Raw genomic sequence first — 23,234 nt, 5'->3', positions numbered from 1 at the left:
TCTGAGAAGTCTAGGAAGACACGACAATCTATGGATTCTTGACAATCCATGCCTAAGTGTGCTAAGGAATAAATAACAAATAAGGAATATTTCAAAATGAAAATAACAGTTGCATTCCCTAAGAGTGTAAATCTCAAGTTCTTTACAAGTTCACAAAATCACTCTTGTAGAAGTCTACGGCAAGTGCCTTTCGCAAGATATCTTAATTAAATATGACTAAGATACTTGCATATCTTATTAGGTCAGACTTGCTTGATTTACAAGCAGATTACCAAGTCTTTGGAAATAATCTTAAGTAAGACTTGATGAAATCTCCAAAATGTATTCTCATGAAATACATCTTCTTCAAGTTTCGTTCCAGTTTTCCGTAAGAGACTTGCTGGAGGTCTTCAGTCAGGTAACTTGCGTAAGATAATAACTTAGGGTTTAAAGATCAGATTCATCGACTGATAGCAGTCGAATGACATTAACTTGGACTATTAGTCTACGACGGAACGGAAATTTCCAAGAAATTCCAACCTATCGAATTCCTCTTCTTCTTTGAACAGTACACTACAATGCATGGGCTCATGCATTTGCACGAGTGATGCATTTATAATTGAGCACAGGCATATGTCAATCTAGAATATTAGGTGAAAAACAGCAAAGCTCGTAGTAGGGGTCAAGATTGAGGGGAAGTTTTAAGTGAATGGAATCTGACTGTATTGTCATTGCTGAAATATAATTGTCAGTAAACCAACATTCGAGTAGTTTTATCATTAAATTTCAATTAGTATTATGTTCTAGTGCATTGATATTACTCATCTACAACTTGCTTCTCTAATCTCACACATAACTATAATACGTATCGTTAGTTCTACAAGATGTAAAAATTAATATACACTATCAAGTTTATAAGGCAAATATAAAAATTCTGAACTTACGTTTTTTACATTCAGTATTAGCGATAGCTTGAAACATTGATTTGCATTCGCACACGTCACCATAACACTCAGAGTTATCCACTTTGCAGTCAAGATTTGTATGGCAGAATCCATTTAAAATTGGTACACAGGATGTTCCATTAACAGTAATTGTATTCAACGAGCACATGCAAACCTTAGTTTTCGAACATTTGGCAAACTTAACTCTTTCACAATCGGAATCAGTTTTACAAGACAAACCTGATAGCTCTGGAATGACGACAAACAGTGTGAAAAAAAAAGTTCCTGAGCAATGCCGCAGAGATTCTTCCCAAGAACTTTTCCACTCGTAAGACATTTTGGAGCACCAATTAGTACTTTCACAGAACTTCAAAAATTTGTAAGAAAAACTCGATGATACTTGAAACATTCAGCTGCAAGATTTTTGGCAATACAATTCAGAAATTGACAGACCCTAGAAGAGCATTAAAAATTACAGAACACCGGAGGAACGTATTAAGGTGCTTCGTTTTCGGCAAAAGTATTTTTTTCGTTGCTCATCAAGAAAAATATTGTTTTTTATGCTGGAACTGAAATTCCTGCCAAGTTTGAGCTTTTAATTCCAATCCTAAGTACTTTTCATTTGATTTCAAAAGTATCCCATTCAAAATAAACGTAAATTAAATTATTTTTTTTTAACTTTTTAACACTCAGCAGAGTTTTATGATATCAACGCGATTTTGGTCGCAAATTGTAGGGCATTTGGTGTTCTTCAAAAGTGTCTATAGTTACTGAACTGTAATTCCAGCTGTTTCACTTGTGTCCGTTGCGACATTCATTTTTCCTATGAAATTGACATTGATTGGCTTGCAGAACGTAAACCAATAGAAGTACACTATGAATGTTAGTTTAAGTTTGATAGAAAATTTTTTTTTTTTTCAAAAAAAGTCTTATGAGTCAAGTCGCTTAAGTCCATAGTTTTCGAGTTATAGTATTTTCAATAATTTGAACAATAAAACATCAATTGTAATTTTTTTTTTTGATCAAAACATTTTTTCCGGGTAATCATTCCTTACACATAAGTGTTGTAAATGATTCTTAATACTACTCTCCAACTTCATGAGTCTTTAGGGTGTTCGCTTTATGATCGATAGTCCAGAAATTTTTCAAGAAAGAACTACAGGATGTTCTAAGAGTATCTTAATCATCGTAACGAATCCGACGTGATCCACACCATTATTAATGTTCTATATCAGTTTTGTTAAAGCATTGTAGTATGAACTCACGAAATTTATAGAGTTCTGTAAAAGTATCGATCTTTGTTTCAAAATGTCACGAGCGGAACTGCCCTTATGAGGAACGCCTCCCGGATTCTCAAAACGATAATATTGTTATTATTAAAACTCATTTAGTTACTTGGTAAGCACTGATCATTGGAATGCTGTACTGAATTTCCATCGCATTGACATTCATCATCAATACAAGAAGCATGATCAGTTGCACATTTTTCACCCTTCCAGCAAAACGCCTTCAACGCTGGTGCACAGTAAGTTTCATTTACCCGGATATTATTTGATACACAGTCACAATTTTTATTTTTCGAACATATTGCATGATTTATGTTCCTACAATCTTCGTTATTCTGACAGGAATGTCCAAGTATTGCTGCATTTTAAATTAAGTAAAATTATTTGACTTATTTGAACCGATTGTATTCGATAAGAAGTTCGTTAAAGGAAGAGACAGGGTTATGAGTACATCCAATCTTTGGAGTAAAATGAGTCAATCTATATCAATTCTGACAGTCATGCAACCTAAGGTTTTGAAAGAAAAAATTTATACCTATAAAGCTCGTCAAAATGATATTTGTGACTATTTTTAAAGGTGTACGTAAATGGAAAAAAAATAAAAAATTGTTTTTTTTCAATTGAGTCATTATGAATTAATACTATTACACAAAAACTAACTCACATATCTTGAAATTGATTAATTATATATTAAATTAACATCAAAATTTACTAAAAATTAATAAGATAGATCAGTTTAGTGGATAGTGGGCGGGCTTCATAATACATCACGATGGTAACATTTACCATAATCGTATGGGAATATCTTACATATATCATGAAACTCATCACCACAATGCAGAGTATTTATTTCCATATGCACCTAAGAACCGATCCTATGTAGATGAAGAATTCATTTCCATATGACTATGGGAACTATTACTATGAGTATGATAATCATTACCAAAATCTAATTCCCATACGATATAGGACGTATTACCATAGTAACGGGGTAAAATTCAAATATTCAAATTTAAATCTTGATTTCCTACGGTTGATTAATCACCCTGATTGCTGCGACGGCGCAAAGCAATTAGTTAGATAGGGGAGGGTGGGGCAGAGCAGCCCCCCTAAGCCAATTATTATTTTTTGTGGCTTTCAACTATAAGATCACTTTACTTTTGTCCTATTTCGAACAAATTTATAGACATTTTGCCAAAATTCTGAAAATTTTTTTTTTTTGTGGGGCAGAGCGGCCCCCTTTCAAAAAGTGATAAAAAAATTTTTTTTTTTCGTTTTTATTTTTTTTAAATTGTTTTCATCATTAAGAATGTATTTTTTTCTCTTGACAACTATTTTTGGTTTTATATTACTCGAAAAAAATTTTTTAAAGCGTAAAAAATCGTTCACTCTCGATTACCTTAATTACTAATTGTTATTTAATAAAAAAAAAATCAATTCTATAATTTTACTTTATTTCAAAAATTTATCAAGTAAAAAAAAAAATTTAATTTTTATAAATTTTTAGTGACCAAATTTGCCTCTTACATAGAGAAACGGTCGAAAAAAATGAAAAAATAATTTTTTCGGAAGTTTCGGCTGGTCCATTTTGCCCCAGGTGTTATGCGTAAGGCTAGAAATGTGGAATTTTAATAATTTTTTTTTTAATTTGACGATAAAAATATGAAAAAATCACTTTTTCAAAATTTTGGGCTTGTCCATTTTGCCCCAAATGTCATGCGTAGGGGTAAAAATGCGCAAACATATCGGATTTATAGTAATTAGTCGAAAAACAAAAAAATTTTTTTTTGGTCAAAATTTCAGGGGGGCCGCTCTGCCCCACCCTCCCCTATATATTAGGGTGGCGCAAAAAAACCGACTATTTTTTTTTTCGATCTCGCATGAAAATTTGTTGGTTGACGATGTATTAAGAAACCTTAGCCAAGAGCCAGCTGAAACAATATTTTCGGGTCAGAACCACTGTTTTTTGATCCCGTTTCGAACCCTCATCTGATTTATTTCTTCTTCTGAGCTGGCTCTCAGTTCTTTAATCGTGATGACATGGCTTGGAAAAACTTCTTTCTTTGAGAGAATCTGTAAAAAATTGCAGTGGAGGGCAAGGATTTGTTCAATGCTCTTGCAGAGCTTCTGACGTGCAATGCACTACAAAAAGGCGTGCGTGCAAGAAAGCTAACGTTTCGTGCAACATTAGATGTCACTCGAGTTTACCGGGTGTAAATAAATAAAAATAGTCGAATGATTTTATATTTTAAGTTTTTTAAATAAATAAAACATGAAATTTTATCTATAAATAAATAACATTGGCTGCTCCAGCTACTATCTTATCTTTTTTTAGTTGTCTCCTTTTGAGGAATCCGATATTCCTAGATATTACTCGATTGGCAAAACAGCTATTAGACATTTCATGAACTGTCTAAAGATTTTAGACACTTCGTGTAACTGATCAACCATTACACGATCTGGTTGCAGTTCATGAAATGACTAGACAGTTCACGAACTGTCTAATTTCACGATCTGTCTACGACATATGTATATATATATATATATATATATATATTAGGGTGATTCAAGAAACAAACAAATTTTTTTTTTTTCTTCCAAACAGGTTCAAAAGTTTCGTTTAGATAAAAAAAGACGCCTGTGAAATTTAGAGCTCTTAATATTAATATTAACATTATCCGCATTGCACTTTTCTATTTCCCATAAGAATGACATGGAAAAAATTTTTTTTATGTCTTCTGATTTTTATAAGTAGCTAACGATGCGTCATAGAAATAATTGGCAGGCATATTTTTGTAGGGAATTGAATGCTCTACAAAAAAAGATTCTTATCATTTTTTGCAGAATCTATTTGTTCAAAAGTTATTTGAGGTTGAAGTCGAATTCATATTAAATTTTGAGTTTTTCTTACTTTTCCGGCGAAACTATCAGACCTATTACAAAATATCATGGAACCTTTTTTGTAGACAATTTTATTCCCTAGAAGTTATACCGAATAAAGTTTTTTCGAATTCCGCATTGTTTTCTAGTTATTTTTATTTTAATGTCAAGCTCTTAAAATCGATCAGAAGACTATTTTTTTTATGAGCATGACATTAAAATGAAAATAACTAGAAAACAATGCGGAATTCGAAAAAACTTTATTCGGTATAACTTCTAGGGAATAAAATTGTCTACAAAAAAGGTTCTATGATATTTTGTAATAGGTCTGATAGTTTCGCCGGAAAAGTAAGAAAAACTCAAAATTTAATATGAATTCGACTTCAACCTCAAATAACTTTTGAACAAATAGATTCTGCAAAAAATGATAAGAATCTTTTTTTGTAGAGCATTCAATTCCCTACAAAAATATGCCTGCCAATTATTTCTATGATGCATCGTTAGCTACTTATAAAAATCAGAAGACATAAAAAAAATTTTTTCCATATCATTCTTATGGGAAATAGAAAAGTGCAATGCGGATAATGTTAATATTAATATTAAGAGCTCTAAATTTCACAGGCGTCTTTTTTTATCTAAACGAAACTTTTGAACCTGTTTGGAAGAAAAAAAAAAAATTTGTTTGTTTCTTGAATCACCCTAATATATATATATATATATACATATGTCGTAGACAGATCGTGAAATTAGACAGTTCGTGAACTGTCTAGTCATTTCATGAACTGCAACTATATATATATATATATATATATATATATATATATATATAGTTATTTATAAGCGTGATTCGGAAATTTATTCCCATTTATTATCAGCATACTTACTTAGTTCACAGAGAGCATTTGAATGAGCAGAATGATATTCCATGCACTCGCATTTATCACGAAAACAACGAGAATTTTTAGCGACACAATCATCATCTTTTGAACAGTCAGCCCCTATAAGTAGCGAGCAAGTTAATAAATCCAGTCCCCCGTAATTCAATTGACAAACACAAATATTATTATCTGAACACGTTGAAAATTCAATTTCCTGACAATCTTCCTCAGTTTGACATGGCATTCCCAAAAATTCTACAGTAAATAACGAGAATACGGTTTGAAAAAAGACTTAAACTTTGAATTTATCGAAAATTGAATAAGATCATATACTTGGCACACATTTGGATTCTTGATAAACATAACCAGTTTTGCATTGACATTTATCGTTGGTGCAAATAGAGTTTTCGGATGCACATATTTCTCCATAATCGCATGCTTCGTTGAATGCTGGTGCACACCTCGTATTGTTTATTGCATAACGACCATGACGACATGCACATTTTTTTTCTTCTGAACATTCTGAGTGGTCTAGGAAGACATGACAGTCTATGGATTCTCGACAATTCATGCCTAAGTGTGCTAAGAAATAAAGAATAAATTAGGGATATTTCAAAATATAAATAACAGTTGAATTCTCTAGGAGTCTAAATCTCAAGTTTTCTACAAGTTTACATAATCACTCGAGTAGAAGTTTACGGCAAGTGCCTTTCGCAAAATATCTTGTAACGAGGTAGAATGCTTCAGCATTCTGTTTAAATTTAATTTCGACTCGCGCCTAAAGATCCAGCCTCCTTCTTCAACAACTGCCAATCTGAAAGAAAATATACCGACTTATGCGCCGGGGTCGCTGTGGTCGAGTTCCTCGAAATTTGGTTTTAGGGGTTGGCCAGCCTGCGTCGAGAGAGGCACTAGGCCCAGAGACAACGAGTTGTCGGTCTCTTGGCTCGCAGCAACCATCGTAGACCGACGTTTTCCCTGACTACTACTATTGCTACTACTACCACTATTATCACTACTCTACCATCTGGCACTGTTTTACGCCATTTGCTAAAATAGCCAAGAACCAATAAGCCCACGTGCTACGTGGAAGCTTATTTCATTAAGTTGTTTAATTATATTACTTTGGATTGGATCTAGAGGTTTGGTTATCGAGGATTCTGGAGTTCAGGAGGATCCGGAGGTTATTGGATTGAGGAAAAGGACTGTTGGAAAGGTCAAGGTGTTGTTGAAGTGATTTGTGCGCATAATTGTGGAGAATGGTTGAAGTAAGTTGGTCGTAATTATTTATCGGTCATGTAGTATAAAATTGTCATCGGTAAATTGATTAATTGCGTAATTAATTTATTCAGTTAGTAGAGTCTTTGTTAAATTGTTAAAATTTGTTAAATATTATAGTCAAGTCGAGTCAGTCAAAATTTTTGAAGTCAAATCGAGTCAGTTTCACCAGTCATATTAATTATTCATTGTTCACGTTCATTTTTATTAATTATTTGTAAAGTGACTTCATCTGTAATAAATTCCATAGTTATGTTTACTAAAATATATTAATTAATTATCGAACCATGTCAACCTTCCTGACAAGTTTAGTATAAGATCTCTCTAATTTTAATACTGAGTGGTCCAATACGGGGTTACCCTCGTCCTGAGATTACTGAGCATAGCTAAACAGGAACGTAAGACACCTTTAAGTTGTACACATCCGTGGGCCCTTGTTTTATCAATACCACAATCAAATTGATAAAATAAGTGGACCCATTACAATCTTGAATAAATCTGACTGATATACTAGCATATCTCATTAGATGTAGACTTAATTGATTTACAAGCAGATTACCAAGTCTTTAAAAAGAATCGCAAGTAGGACTTGATGAAACCTTCAAAATGTATTCTCATGAAATTCATGTTCTTCAAGTCACGTTTCAATTTTCCGTAAGATATTTGCTGGAGGTCTGCAGTTAGGTCACTTGCTTAAGATAATAACTTAGGGTTTAACGATCGGAGTCATTGACTGGCAGCAGTCGAATAACATTAACTTGGACAATTAGTCTACGAAGGAGCGGAAATTTTCAAGAAATTCCAACCTATCGAATGCCCCTTCTTCTTTGAACACTACAACGCATGGGCTCTTGCATTTGCACGAGTGATGCATTTATTTCGATGCACAGACACATGCGAATTTAGAGTATCAGGTGGAAGATAGCGAAGCTCGTAGTAGGGGTCAAGATTTAAGGGAAGTTTCAAGTGAATGGAATCTGACTGTATTGTCATTGCTGAAATATAATTGTAAGTAAACCAACGTTCGACTAGTTTTATCATTAAATTTCAATTAGTATTATGTTCTAGTGTATTGATATTACTCATCTACAACTTGCTTCTCTAATCTTACACATAACTATAATACTTATCGTTAGTTCTACAAGACGTAAAAATTAATATATATTATCAAGGTAAATATAATAATTTTGTACTTACGTCTTTCACATTCAGTATTAGCAATAGTTCGAAACCATGATTTGCATTCGCACTTATTATCAAAACACTCAGAGTTATCCACTTTGCAGTCGGCATTATCTTCGCAGAATTCATTCAAAATTGGTACACAGGATGTTCCATTAACAGCAAGTGTATTCAATGAGCATACACAAATCTCAGTTCTCGAACATTTGGCAAACTCAACTCGCTCACAGTCAGAATCAGTTTTACAAGACGAACCTAATAGCTCTGGAATAACGAAATTCCAGTGTAAGAAAAAAAGTTCCTAAGCAATCCCGGAGAGATTCCTCCCAAGAACTTTTCCGCTCGTGGAACATTTTGTAGCACCAATCGGTACTTTGACAGAACTTCAGAAATTCATAAGAAAAACCCAATGATACTTGAAACATTCAGCTGCATGGTTTTTAGCAATACAATTCAGAAATTGATGAACCCTAGAAAGAGCATTGAAAATTACAGAACACCGGAGGAATCTATAAGATTTTTTCCAATATGGTCTATAATGCTTTATCAAAACTTCACTGTTACAATGACGCTAAATCGAGTGCTGCTAAAATTCACAAAATATTATAATACACTTTTAGAATATTCTATAGACATTTTCTTAAAATATTTCTGAAACTTCAGCCATGGCACGAATCCTGTAGCAATTAATGAATCATTCATGCAAGATTTTCGAAAACTTTACGCACGGCTTTACAGTAATTTTTTTGGAACATTGAAAACAGCGCAAATGCCGCTGATATTCGAGAAATGTCTCTAAATTATATCAGTAGCTTCGTCCTTCAGATCACTCAGTAGTACCGTTCATGTTACGCTCTTCATTCCACACATTTCAGCTTAAAAAATAACAAGTCATCGCTGTTGCTATCAACCAATTTGTTTATCAATCATGACGTTCGTTGTGCGCTTTAAATAAACATCTTAAGTTATTTTATCCTATGTATTTTACATTTCATTTATTTGTTTATTCATTTAATTATGAATAACAAACGGAAAAATGAGAGTGAGCTTTCCATGAAAAGTCTTAAAAATAAATTTTAAAAATATCAAGATTTAATTTATATTGAAAAATCATTAAGATCATCAAATAATTCCATTACTAGTGGATCTTCACCTGAGGGTAATTGTTTGAGTTTTATACATATTTTATACTTGGGCAACATATATTTTATATATTCTGTTGTACCTTTTCCTGACTGGGTTAAGATTTAAAATATAAGTGAAGTTAGATTTTAATTATCTATTCCTTCATTTTTTGCATCAGCAATTTGTTATTATATTTTTATAGCTGCTGGTCGCTTATCTTAACCTAGCTGTTATATTGCTCTTCCAAACTCTGGCGATGACGATCAACGTCAGAGTCAATACTCTGATAACGATAATGTGATTGGTTCATCCAAGAATTCTAAGACGTCAGGCGAGTCTCTTGAGTTAGTGGGTTCTGAAGTTCCCCACCTCAGTGAACTGATCTTAATAATGCTCGGTACGGACAAACGTCTCTTTAAAGACAAGATTTACAATTTACATTCCGAACTTCCTGCATGCAGGAAAGAAATTGTATCATCTAGATTAGAGAAGGATGAAGAAATTAGATTGGTTGACAGTTACCCCAATGAAGGGAATATATTGCCAGCTCCTGTCCTTAACCCGGAACTGATTCAACTTCTCAACAAGACTGCTAAATCCCGTGACAAATACTTGACTCAAACCCAAGACTTATGTGGTCGTAGCCTTGTCGATTTTAGACAAGCTATTACCAATATTTTTAATGATGATAATGATCCTGTCGATAAAAATGAGTTACTCCAACTCCTCTGGGACTAGAGCAGCCTAATGTGCGAGTCAATGTTTCAACAAGGCAAGTCAAGACGTTCGTAAATTTATTCTTGTGTCGATGACAAAAGAAAATCTATTCTCGAAGAGTCTGTCACCGACGAGCTCCTTTTTGGTCAAGATCTTAGTAAACGCATCAAAAATTCTGTCTTCGTGGAGAAAACTAGCTATTCTATGAAGACCCAACCTCCAAAAAAGGATTTTTCAAAGGAGGTAACTCCTTTAAACTGGAGAAGCCCACCTGCATCTTGCGTCAACACCAAACAGACGGACTATCAGCGTATTCTTTTCGCAAGATCAGCCCTGACGAACAGGACCAATCAAATTTCAACCCGATCTCAAGCCCGAGGTCAGAGTTCGGTTCAGTTCAATCGAACTCAGAACAAAATATAGAGGCTTGTGTGGTTGCTGATCGTTTAAGATATTTTTTACACGCCTGGTCTTATATCACCTCTGATCCATTTATACTGAAAATTATTTATGGGTATAAAATTCCTTTTACGTCAACTCCGGTACAATCATTCATACCTAGAAACAATAACTTCTCTGACAACGACTAAATCAAAATGCAGGAAGCTATTAATGATCTTCTGTCTATGGGGGCCATTCAAGAGTACATGAAAAAAGACGGTCAATTTTTGTCAAGTATTTTTCTTGTTCCCAAAAAGAATGGAAAAATGAGATTTATTCTTAATTTAAAAAATTTTAATTTATTTATAGAAACAAATTATTTTAAAATGGAAGACTTTCGTACGGTTCTTAAGCTTATGTAAAAAGCTGTTTCATGGCTAGTTTTGATCTTCAGAATGCATATTTTATGATTGCAATTCATGAAAATTATTGGAAATTTTTAAGACTCATTTGGAACGGTCATCTCTATGACTTTGTTTGTCCGCCTGTTGGTTTGAGTACTGCCGGGAAAACATCTATTGGACAGGTTCCAATTGCAAAAGTAACTGATAGGACATATCCCAAAAACCCAGATCCCTATTACCTGAATTACCAATTACTAATAACCCCAATGACCCAAATTTCCTATCACCTAAAATCCCAATTACCAGTAATTTCACTCACCAATACTACCAATTACCCAAATTTTCAACAATTCAAAAGTTCGATAGCTTAATTTTTCGTTAACCACACACATTTGTGACATGACATTCCTTTTGGACAGTTTTCGTAAGCTCAAAGTCAACTTCTTTGTTACATAACAAAGAAATCCACTCTGGGCGTTTTATGATCGATAGTCCAGAAATGTTAAAAAAAAACTATAGGATGTTCTAAGAGTGTATTATGACATTTTATCGAATCCAACTTTATCCACACCATTGTTAATGTTCTATATCAGTTTTGTTAAAGCATTGTAGTATGAACTCACGAAATTTATAGAGTTCTGTAAAAGTATCGATCTTTGTTTCGGAATGTCACGAGCGGAACTGCCCTTATGGGGAACTCTTTCCGGATTAATAAAACGATAATATTGTTATTATTAAAACTCAATTAGTTACTTGGCAAGCACTGATCATTGGAATGCTGTACTGAATTTTCATCGCATTGACATTCATTATCAATACACGAAGCATGATCAGTTGCACATTTCTCACCCTCCCGGCAAAACGCCATCAACGCTGGTGCACAGTAGGTTTTATTTACCCGGATATTATTGGATAAACAGTCACAAATCTTATTTTTCGAACATATTGCATGATTTACGTTCCTACAATCTTCGTCATTTTGACAGGAATCTCCAAGTATTACTGCATTTAAAATTGAGTAAGATTATTTGATTAATTTAAAACGATTGTATTCGATAAGAAGTTCGTTAAAGGAAGGGACAGGGTTATGAGTACATCAAATCTTCGAAGTAAAGTGAGTTGATTTATATTCTTCTGACAGTCATCCAACCTAAAGTTTTGAAAAAAAAACATTTATACCTTTAAAGCTCGTCAAAATGTTATTTTTGACTATTTTTAAAGGTGTACATAAATGAAAAAAAAGTAAATAATTGTTTTAATTTCAATTGAGTCGTTATGAATTAATACTATTCCATAGAAACCAACAGGTATCGTCCCCAAGACCCAATAAGAAGTTAAGTAGGGGAGGCGATTTTCCGAAAACTGCTGTGAGGGCGCGAAGCAATTAGTTGTAAGGGCAAAACAGTGACCAGTAAGAAGAGAACTGGACCAGCCATCCAAGAGGACTCCTCACACCGTACGTGTTACATTCAAATAAAAACAGAATTGTAATGGGAAATAAAGAGGACGTGTTGTAGTTAAAGGACGAGAGCAAGAAAGATGTACCAGGGCATCAGCAGTGGGCTGTACTGCGGAAGAAGTTAACAAGAGGTGAATCAGTTCTCGGGTAAAAGCCAGAATTAATAATTTATTAAATCAAAAGCGTAATTATTAATCAATCTATTCGTGGAGCAGTTGCCATTTCCGGTTTAAAAATGCAAACAATTTCTCGTCAAGGAAGCTAAAAATTTTTATTTATTGAAAATTAGTTTTACGGCAAGTAGCCTAAAATTAAAAAATTATAAACTAAAGTAATATGCAATCAATTTTAAGTCTGTTTACATAAGAAGATCTAGAGAAATTCAAGTAAATTAGTGAACTACGTGCATAAATAGATAATTTAAATTAGAACAAATCAATGTCAGTCCTGAAATTATAAATTATTGAACTTTTGATATATAAAAAGTAACTTTTTTTCGAGTTAGCGGAAAGACAACGCGTGCCCGAAACAGAGAGAGAAAGAAATAGACGCGTGAGTTAAAAAGAGACAGCGCGAGTCCCTAGCGTCTCTCTCAACGTTACAAAATTTTTTTCACTGTAATCTAAATTTCTCCAAAATCGTTAGATACGATAACTAATCGCGTTGAATGAGAAATATGATTATTATTAAGGGAGAAAGTTAGTAACATAGAAAATTCTTATTTAATCCAGTCCATCGGTTAATTAAAATGAATTAATAAATTGTATGTAGTCGTGTGAGTTCAGTAATGGGGAGATAATTAATTAACTAAAACGTGTGTGTGTGAGAGAGAGAGAGAAAAGGAATTTCCGGTGGAAATAATATAAAATGAAAGATCCAGGGGATCATGCCACTGGCCATATTTATGAAAGTCCGGTGGACATTCGAATCAACTTTAAATTATGATTCGGTGGATCAGGCATCGTATCTGGGAGGCTGAGTTTATTCTAGTCACGTTCTAATCAAGATCAATGAAGAAAAGGGTCAATTTGTTGCAAAGTTGAGGTGCACTCTGTTATATCACAATTAAAGGAATTTTTCTAGTACATATAGTCACTTTTCCTTGAAACTATGGGTGTGTATTCTATGAATTCCATAATTATTACCATAACGTTGTGGTTTGAGATTTTATGACTGGACTAAGAACGGATACTATAATTTCCTCTCCATGCATATGTTTATTTTTTCTATTCATACGGTATTTTAAAACAAGGGTGTGGTATTTTACTTTAAAATTGCGGAAGCCGTCAGTACTTTCACGTAAAGCGAAGTATTACGCGGTAATAGCTGTAAGAGTAGAATAGCATACGGTGCTTATGGTGAAAATGCCGTAAGTCATCGTAAAATACTGTAAATTACCGAAAAATGCTGCATGTTTGCCGTAGAAGTACCTATTTTGGCGTAAATTGTACACTGAAAAAAATCACCGGGGTGACGTCAAGCGGTGTAGGTGTTACAATTTTCGGTGTTAAATTTACCCCCGAAAGCGGTTTGAAAATAACGCATCCGCCGGTGTAAATATTCTTCACCGGTGTTAAATGAAATTTTCCGGTGTTCAAATATTTCACTTTAGGAATGTGCGCTCATGTGTGTGCGTGTGTGCACGAGCTCACGTGTGTGAGCTCATGCGTGTGTATACTCGTGAATTTGTGTGTGTGTGTGTGTGTGTGTTAAGATATTTTTTGCGTATTATAAGCTTTTCGAAGCTAATACTCTGAGCTGACGCAAATTATCCCGCTTTAACATACATTACACCGCTGGTGTAATTTTATTTCAACACCGGGCGGAGTTAAAAAGAGTCCATTTTTAACACCGCTCTTTTTACAGTGTAGTAAAATGTGGTAAATTACAGTAATTTACCGTAATTTGGATCCACCAGGGCATTTGTAATTCGTTACCTTGTTCTTCACAGACGAATTCACTCCTTGATTCTTTTAGTTTACAGGTGAAATTATCATCACAGCATGGTAGTGAATTTCGAAGATTACACTAAATAAATTTAATAAAAATCATCAACATTAGAGTTAAGAATTTTATGATCCAAGCGTCAAAACTTCAAGTTTCAGTGTCTTTAAAGCCAGTCAAAACGAGCTAATTTCGGTTGGGCGCGTTTTGATCCCCGGACAGAATATCTCCCAGACAAAATATCCCCCGATGGTTGACCCTGGGAACTTCTATTCAAAACGGTTTTGTATGGTAATGTGGCACATAAACAATAGGAAAGTCAGCCGTGTACACACAGATGGCGTTTAATTACATACGTGTAGCCGGTTACTTACCATCTTGTAATAGATTAAATAGAAATTAAAATATTTAATAATTAATTTTATTTAAAACCGTACGATGGACGGTGGCGTTATAGGTCCAACCCATTTATAATTTTTAGGTAACTTCAGTGTTAGTTATGAGGCAGGATGTGTTGGAGGTGCCTCACTGACGATTCCACCAACACATCTGGGATGAAACCTAATATTGTTCGGTGTCTATTAAACTTTAAGTTTGATAAAGATTATAAGTTTGGCGAGTTAACGCGGCAAATTACACATTTTAATTCGCGATATCTACAAATTATCGACCAGTTTTCAAGTAGATATTTAAGTGTACACGTGTCAGCTTAACATCAAAATGGCGGTTTATGTGACATCATCTTTACATATACTCACAACATCAATTCTTGTTTAGAATTGTTACTCTGAATAAGATTACAACTAAAATAACCGAGTGGGAGTTCTTAAGGATATTTTGTCTGGGGATGAAAACGCGCCCAACCCTAATTTCGAGCCGATGCTGTAAACAACTACTAGCGAATTTGTAATTCACAAACACATGCATCCAGTAGGCAGAAACACAATTGTTTCGGCACAGTGTTTGTTATGTTTATTAATGTTCATTTGCAGCCTTATAACTATCGTTTCTTGCTTCTCACTTTAGTTTACTCATTGTATTTTTTGAGTGACGGTTTTAATTAACCGAATGAAATTACTAAAAATGCGTGAAAATAATTTTTTTGTCTTATTTATTATCTAATAAGTGACTGCAAATCACAGAATTCTCGTTCTCTAACAGTTCTTCGCATCATCAGCTTGAAATCAACTAGTTTCGTACTGGCTGCTGACACTGAATTATTAAATTCACGTGCAGGTAATCATGGAAAATACAGTGTGTGACTCAGAATCAACAACACGATTTAAGACTGCGGGTGAAGTCAGCCTTCACCTACGGCTCGGGTAGCTAAATTCGCCCTAGTCTGGAATCGTCTTGTTCCATCCATTGTCATATAAAATAAGGTTGAAGGGGGAAGCTTTGAACAGAGGCAGCTTTGAACAACGTTTATTAAAAGTAAAAAAAAAAAGGATTTTTCCCACTGCAAATTTTAAATTTAAGGTGGCAACACAGCTGCAAACTAGAATCCATCAACGAATGTATTATTTTTCACGTTAAACCTAACCTCCAATTAACGGTCGAATTTACGCTGCATCTCATAGTTACAATGTAAGAAATTCGCAGACTGAATGCGGATTAAATCCGGAGTGAATGCGGAGTGAATGAATTTTTAATTATTCACTCCCCTGGGACTGAAATTCACTTCGCAGGGGAGTTTTCACAGAGACGATAATTTTTTATTAATTTAATCCCTCCGGAGTGAAATTCACACACATTTGTACACACACGCACACATTTACACACACACACATTTGCACACACACACATTTGCACACATGCACGCACACACACAAATTTGCACACCTGCACACACCCAAATATACACACACACACAAACACCTGCACACAGTTGCACACACACACACACACACACAAACACCTGCACACAGTTGCACACACACACACACACACACACAAACACCTGCACACAGTTGCACACACACACACACACACAAACACCTGCACACAGTTGCACACACACACACACACACACACACACACACACACACACACACACACACACACACACACACACACACACACACACACACACACACACACACACACACAACACACACACACACACACACACACACACACACACACACACACACAGTTTAATATAAATTTATTTAAGTATTAAAACTCCGGACTGGAGTCAATTGGAAGTGAAATATAATCCGCGTCACTCCGCGATCACTCCGCTAAAAAAAAACTCCCAATTCACTCCGCATTCGGAGTGATTTTTTTTAAAACTCCGGAACTCCGAGCGCCGGAGTGAATCCGGAGTTAATTCGGATTTAATTTTAATCCGAATTCACTCCGGATTCACTCCGGATTTTTTACAGTGTAAAATAGTAATATATTCAAAAATGTATAAAGTGTCATTTAATTTTTAAACCGATATGGTCTGGGTTTGATTCCCAGTCCGGGCTATCTACATTTTTCTCAATTTATCTATAAATTGTCATATTGAGAAGGTTATTTGCATGATTGCATGTTTAGGTTTCCACTATATTTAAATGGACATCCATATCGGTATCGCGCCAAGTGCTCTACCAGTTGAGTTATCCGGCACTATACTATATTCCATTCAATTTGATCTATAACTTATTGAGCCACACTATTATCTCAGGTTTTATAAATTTTAATTAAACTAATAAATCTAAGACTTAATTATGAAAAATAAGAACGATAATAAAAATTATGAATGTAATGATGTTAATTCATCGGGTGATCTTATAGATTGTTCAAACCTGCCCCAGGCTTATTGAAAGATGCCCCTAAGGGGGAAATTCTGTCTTTTTAAATTAACGACATAGTTTCGATGAAACACTTTTTTTGAATTAACTAAAATGCATTACGAAAGATAAATGACCAAAGTATCGATTAAGGCGTTATAGAAATTATATACTATATCACATTAAAAGTAATAAATAAATAAGATAAAAATATTCAAAGGTGCCCCTCTCTTCCCTACTATATCCCATTCATAAATGATGAATTATCGAATTTTACGTTTTCATTATTTTTGGCGCACTGATTAATCCCACTTCCATTTTTTTCCTGTGCACGAATCATCCATACTGTCAATGCAGCTAAATATATATGCAAAGTGTAGAATAAATGTTTCATTAACATTGTACACCAATTTTATCCAGTATTATTGGTGAAATGAAGCCAATTAAGCTTTAAAGAATTAAAGATTTCCACATCAAAACCACTACTACAAAAATCACGCACTTTAGTCAGAAGAGAATTATTTTTTACTAGTTGATTGCTTTTAGTAATTTGAGGTTTGATTAGTTCAAAATCACATCGTCTAATGACTTCCTGCATAAGATCATTACTGTGCTTCAAGGTATACTTAAAAACTGATAATCAAAAATTGATAAATAATAGACCTACAATAGATTTTTTTTAATAACTACGTATTAAAACCAATAATATAAAAATTAATTATTTCACAGTTCTACATGATAATAAATAAATGTTAGGTTTTTTTGTTATTGTAAGGTAAGTGACTCCTCTATCGGCCAGGCCCCCTTTATCGGCCCCTTAGTCGAAGAATCGATATATTTCCATCATACGTACGTATTCATGCATGAATAGTTTAAAAACAAGAAAAAGTAAAATTAATCTAGTTTAGATTGAACATACTCTGATTATCGTAAGAATTCATTTTATAAAAAAAAAATCGGTCTGTCAGTTGACCCTGCGGGCCAGCCCCAAAACTTCCCGCTGTTTTCGAGCTCGTTGAGCTCGAAAACATTATTGTGAATACATTTTCAAGCTCTTCGAGCTCGCAAATACTTTTGTATGCCATTGATTTGTAAAAAAAACAATTTTTTAGCATTTCCTTCTCCCACGATATCTCGCGAACGAATTAACCGATTTTGATGGTTAAGGCGGCAATCGACGCGTTTTGTCAAGTTCTAAAGCTGATCAAATTTTGAAATTGATTTATTTAGCCGTTTTTGAGAAATTTCAAAAAAACCAAGGAAAAAATTTTTTTTGAATTCTTTCGTCAACGGTTTCTCTTGAACGAATGAACCGATTTTGATGGTTGATTTTGGTGGCATTTGACGCGGCTTATAGAGTTTTAGAGCTGATTAGATTTTGGAATCAATCCATCGAGCAAATTAAAAATTATCCAAATAAAACATTTTCGAAAAAATTTTATTTTTGAAATATCTCTGAACGCACCCTACCGATTAAGTTCAAATTTTTACGGCCTCAAGGCATTAACAAGCTGCGTCGAATGACACCTCAACGATCAAAATCGGTTCATCCGTTCAAGAGTTATGAATATTTACATACATACATACGTACGTACACACATACATACACTCGGACATCATCGTGAAATTAGTCAGGATTGCTTCCTAGGACCTCGAAACGTCGACATCTGATTCTTCGTCGATTCTTCGTCGACAACTGTCTTCAAGCGGAATCAGATAGCAATCAGGCGTTCTGAAAAGGGTGACTAATATTTCATAGATTTTCCATTCAAGGATTAAAAAGAAAAACTCTTTATGTTGATATTTAATTTAATTAAGTGTTACAATGATCTATTGTCAATGAAAAGAACACCTACTCTACAAAACCAAAGCTGACAATGGTCCATAGGATCCACTATTATTCAGATTTTCTTTTAGTTAACTGATATGCATAGATTATTAGCGACAGCAAAGAACTTTGGTTTACATTGACAACTAAAATTAATGCAAACAGAGTTCTGAGCCATGCATTGATCATCTTTCCAACAATATCCATTTAAAATTGGCATACATGTTGATGGTCTGACTGCCATATTATTTAATGCACAAACACATTTCCCTTCGGGTGAACAAGCAGAATGCCATGAATCGCTGCATTCTGAAACATCAGTACAGGTACTAACCAAGTGTGCTGCAACAATGAATCACTGTATAAATGGACTGGATTACCCATTTTCGTAATGAACCTTATAATTTTTCAAATTGACATTGGTAAATTGTACTTACTCTCAACACATTTGTCAACAGATACTGCCGTGTGATTACTTTTACATTGACATTGATTATCAGAACAGTAAAATGAATCAGAATAACAATCCTGAGCATCTGAACAAAATCCTTTTAAAGTCGGTACACAAAGAAATTTATCAAGTGCAAAATAATTCATTTTACAAACACAGAAATTATCTTCTGAACATCTTGAATTTTTAATGTGCATACAATCCAGGTCTGTTGCACACAACTTGCCTATCATAACTGAACAAAATGAAAATTTAGAACATTAAGTATTACAATCAATTTATTATTATACTGTGGAGAAACGAGTTAATCAAGAGTCAAATTTCTCTTTAAACCCGCGTGAGTATTTTTTCTGAAGTTCAAGAAAAATAAATAAATAACAGATACTTTCCATATCATATGTAAATCTGCATTCAAACTGCGGGTTCTTATACCTGTTTAGCGAGTCGAAACAAATTAATTTCCGACCAATTTGATTAATTCAGAAGTAGCTTCTCACTATCGGCCACCTCATCGCTTTGATTTAAAGTTGGCTTGTTGTAACTGACTACACGGGTCGAAAAATTTGATCTGATTTTAGTCTAATTTGACTATTTGATCTATTTTTGATTTTTTATATAGAATTTGAGCTGTTTTAATCTGTTGTTTTAAAAACCAATTGCCCTACGGGCAGACAAAACTAGATTAATTCATGAACTTTAAAAAATTAGGTTCTAAAAATTTGCAAGGACTGAACTAGATTAAATCATGGACTTGTAATATTTTTATTTATGAGCAATATTTGTAAAAAATACATTGTTACAGAATTGATTATGTTATGTTTACTATTTATTCAGTATCTTTTGTTTGAAAATGTCGACAGTTAATGAAAGTTTGACAGCTTTATGTTTTAGTTCTCTTGACTGAATATTTATAGTATTGAATAAAAGTAATGAAATCACTCTTAAAATGTCAAGAAATTTTTCTTATTCACTGGATAAAATCGAAAATATTTTGGCATTAGAAACCATCAAGATTCTTGTGAAATCTTATTATGGGAGCGCATTAGTATGTTCCAAATATCAAGAAAATTAAAATAAATTTATGAATCTATATTATTATTATTATTATTATAATTGTTTATAATTGTAAAAAGTCCTGTTTTTGATCTAAAAGCGATTAGAAACAGACTAATAATTATAGTAAATAAAGTCTGGTTTTGTCCTTAAAAACAATTGAACACAGACTATAAATTATAATAAGAAAGTTTGTTTTTAGACTAAACGTGACTTAAAACAGACTAAATATCATACGAAAATAAGTCTGATATTGTCCTGGATAGGGAATAGTACTTGCAAAACCAGTTTAAATTCTTAGGTAAAATAATTTCGATTTATCAACTTAAATTCAAGAAAAAACATATGAATTTATCATTTATTTTAAAACAGATCTAATTTTTTGACCTGTGTAAGCAGGTATTGGACCACGCAGTGTCAATGGAGGTAAGATTATAATAATTCTACTTACTGGGCTCACATTGGTAATTGAAATGTGGCAAGTAATCGAAATTACATTGACATCTATTTGATAGACAAACTGAATTTTTGACATAGCAATCCTTGTTCCTTGAACAATAACCATCTAAGAGGGGTGCACACTTTCCGTTACTTAAAGGAATATGATTTTCTTCACAGACACATTTGTTGTCACTAGAACATGTTTGTCCCGTGCCCACACAATCAGAATTATCTTCACAATATTGATACGATTGCCCTATCGAAATATAAATAGTCCATCATTATGATAATTCATTAATACTTGACCGTACAGAAGCGTAAACTAACTTGGTACACATTCAGCATTTAAGTGTTTCATAAAGTTGGGAATGCATTGACATCTATTATTAATGCAAATAGAGTTTGCTATCTCACAGGGTTTACTCTTTGTACAGAACTGGCCAAGCGGCTGGGCACATTTTGTGCCATTGAGTGCAATGTAATCTATGTAACACAAACACTCCCTCTTATTTGAACAATATGAGTACTTTATATTGGCGCAGTCGTTATATCCCCTGCATGTCTTCTCCAGCGAAACTAAAAATAAGAAAAATAATACTTATAGAGAAACTGATCGATTACTGATTATACAGAGTTTTGACTTGACCGTATGGATCGTTTATCCATTCAACCTACCAGGTTAAAAATACTTTTAACCCTTCTTAAAAAATCCGATAGATTCTTATAGCTGTATGTATAAGGCACTATACTTAACTATAGCACTTCCTATAGAAGTCATTCATTCTTATAAATTCTCTATGAGAATTTATGAGAATCAATTGGATTCTATAAGATTTTCTAAACAGGGATCAACTTAATACCTTCAGAAATTTTGATTTAAAACAGTTATAATTTTTTCTATCTTGAAAATTGAACTTTCACAGTAGAGTTTGCAAGAAATAACGTATCCCACAGGCGGAATAAAAAGCGAACATGACAATAGAACTTTTCATTTTCAGTGCGCATGACTCAATATCCGCCACATTTTTCAGTGTTTATACGTCTATGAGCAGTGTATGTATGTTTGCTCAGCAATTTCTATGAAAAGTGTCCGAAACTTTTGAATTGCCGCCTTTAAAACATGTTGCATGTGCTCGCGCTTGACTTGTCATGAGCAGACCTATCCTGATTACGCTATTCGCTTTAAGGTTGTACTATATTGACCTATAAGGATTTCTGTGGTTGTCGCTTGCTTGCCTAAAGCTCATAGCGGCCACCACACTCGTCCTTATGTCAATACATTCTAAGCCTCACACTCATGTCGCGACAACATTATTGTCAAATAATCTGCTCCATAGTCCACGCGTTGCATAAACTACTATTACTGTATCATGATCATCATGGTGATTATTACCACAATATTATGGTAACCATAACCATAATGTCATGGTAACTTTTGATATAAATTATGAATCAATACCATCATGTTTGGTAACATTTACCATCGTATCTAGTAATGGTTACGGTAGTAGAATGAAAACGATTACTATAGTAATATAGGAATCAACAACAGATTTATAGGATTTAAATATTTATAAATAGAAATGGTTACTACTGTATGTATGGGTATCATGCCTATAGCCAATATTCCAAAAAAACCTGCTACCGTACGATATGGGAGCCATTCCTGTAGTATATTAATTGTAACTGTAAATCTCTTTCTATGTAATGATTGTTATTAACCTTAAGGTTTTATAAATTATTGTTGCACTTACTTGGTGTACACTCGTCATTAGAATGAGCGAAGAAATTATCCAGACATCGACATTTCTTAAGAAAACAATAAGAATTTTTAGTGACACAATCATTATTTACTGTGCAGCTACCCCCTATCAGTGGTATGCAAGTTGATGAATCAGATTCACTGTAATTTGTTTGACAAACACACATATAATCATCTGAACATGTTGCAAATTCAATAATGTGACAGTCTGTATCCTTTTGACATGGACTTTCCAAAAATGCTTCTACATAAAATAAACAAACAAAATAAATTATACACGGTAAGAAATATTTTGCAGATATCACTATGCCAGTATGAGCGCGAACACCATACTATACGGTATCGAAGATTTTTATAGGTTATAAAATTATATGCATTGTGACGTTACATTGCCGAGGAGATGCAGTTGAAGGTTGGAGTACGTGGGAGTCTGTGTGATAGTGAGAGAAAAAGTGAGTATGT

At 33.7% G+C, this 23,234-nt stretch overlaps 2 protein-coding genes across 2 annotated transcripts in view; both read right to left on the bottom strand.

Moving 5' to 3' along the window:
- Positions 1–8,862, bottom strand: part of LOC130674237 (neurogenic locus notch homolog protein 1-like) — a 50,071-nt gene extending 41,209 nt beyond the window's left edge. The window contains exons 1-6 of the mRNA XM_057479506.1: positions 8,844–8,862; positions 8,443–8,691; positions 6,301–6,549; positions 5,974–6,222; positions 2,319–2,567; positions 924–1,172 (exon numbers count right to left, since the gene is read on the bottom strand). Of these exons, the coding sequence (XP_057335489.1) occupies positions 924–1,172; positions 2,319–2,567; positions 5,974–6,222; positions 6,301–6,549; positions 8,443–8,691; positions 8,844–8,862 (1,264 nt within the window). The remainder of the gene's footprint in view (positions 1–923; positions 1,173–2,318; positions 2,568–5,973; positions 6,223–6,300; positions 6,550–8,442; positions 8,692–8,843) is intronic.
- Positions 8,863–11,225: 2,363 nt separating this feature from the next.
- Positions 11,226–23,234, bottom strand: part of LOC130674236 (prion-like-(Q/N-rich) domain-bearing protein 25) — a 31,419-nt gene continuing 19,410 nt past the window's right edge. The window contains exons 10-15 of the mRNA XM_057479505.1: positions 22,765–23,016; positions 21,338–21,493; positions 21,021–21,266; positions 19,503–19,751; positions 11,808–12,056; positions 11,226–11,341 (exon numbers count right to left, since the gene is read on the bottom strand). Coding sequence (XP_057335488.1) covers positions 11,226–11,341; positions 11,808–12,056; positions 19,503–19,751; positions 21,021–21,266; positions 21,338–21,493; positions 22,765–23,016 — 1,268 coding nt within the window. The remainder of the gene's footprint in view (positions 11,342–11,807; positions 12,057–19,502; positions 19,752–21,020; positions 21,267–21,337; positions 21,494–22,764; positions 23,017–23,234) is intronic.

This window comes from Microplitis mediator, chromosome 9 (assembly GCF_029852145.1).
Source record: "Microplitis mediator isolate UGA2020A chromosome 9, iyMicMedi2.1, whole genome shotgun sequence".
In the NCBI taxonomy this organism is placed as follows: domain Eukaryota; kingdom Metazoa; phylum Arthropoda; class Insecta; order Hymenoptera; family Braconidae; genus Microplitis; species Microplitis mediator.
This window is presented reverse-complemented; position numbering and strand designations above follow the sequence as displayed.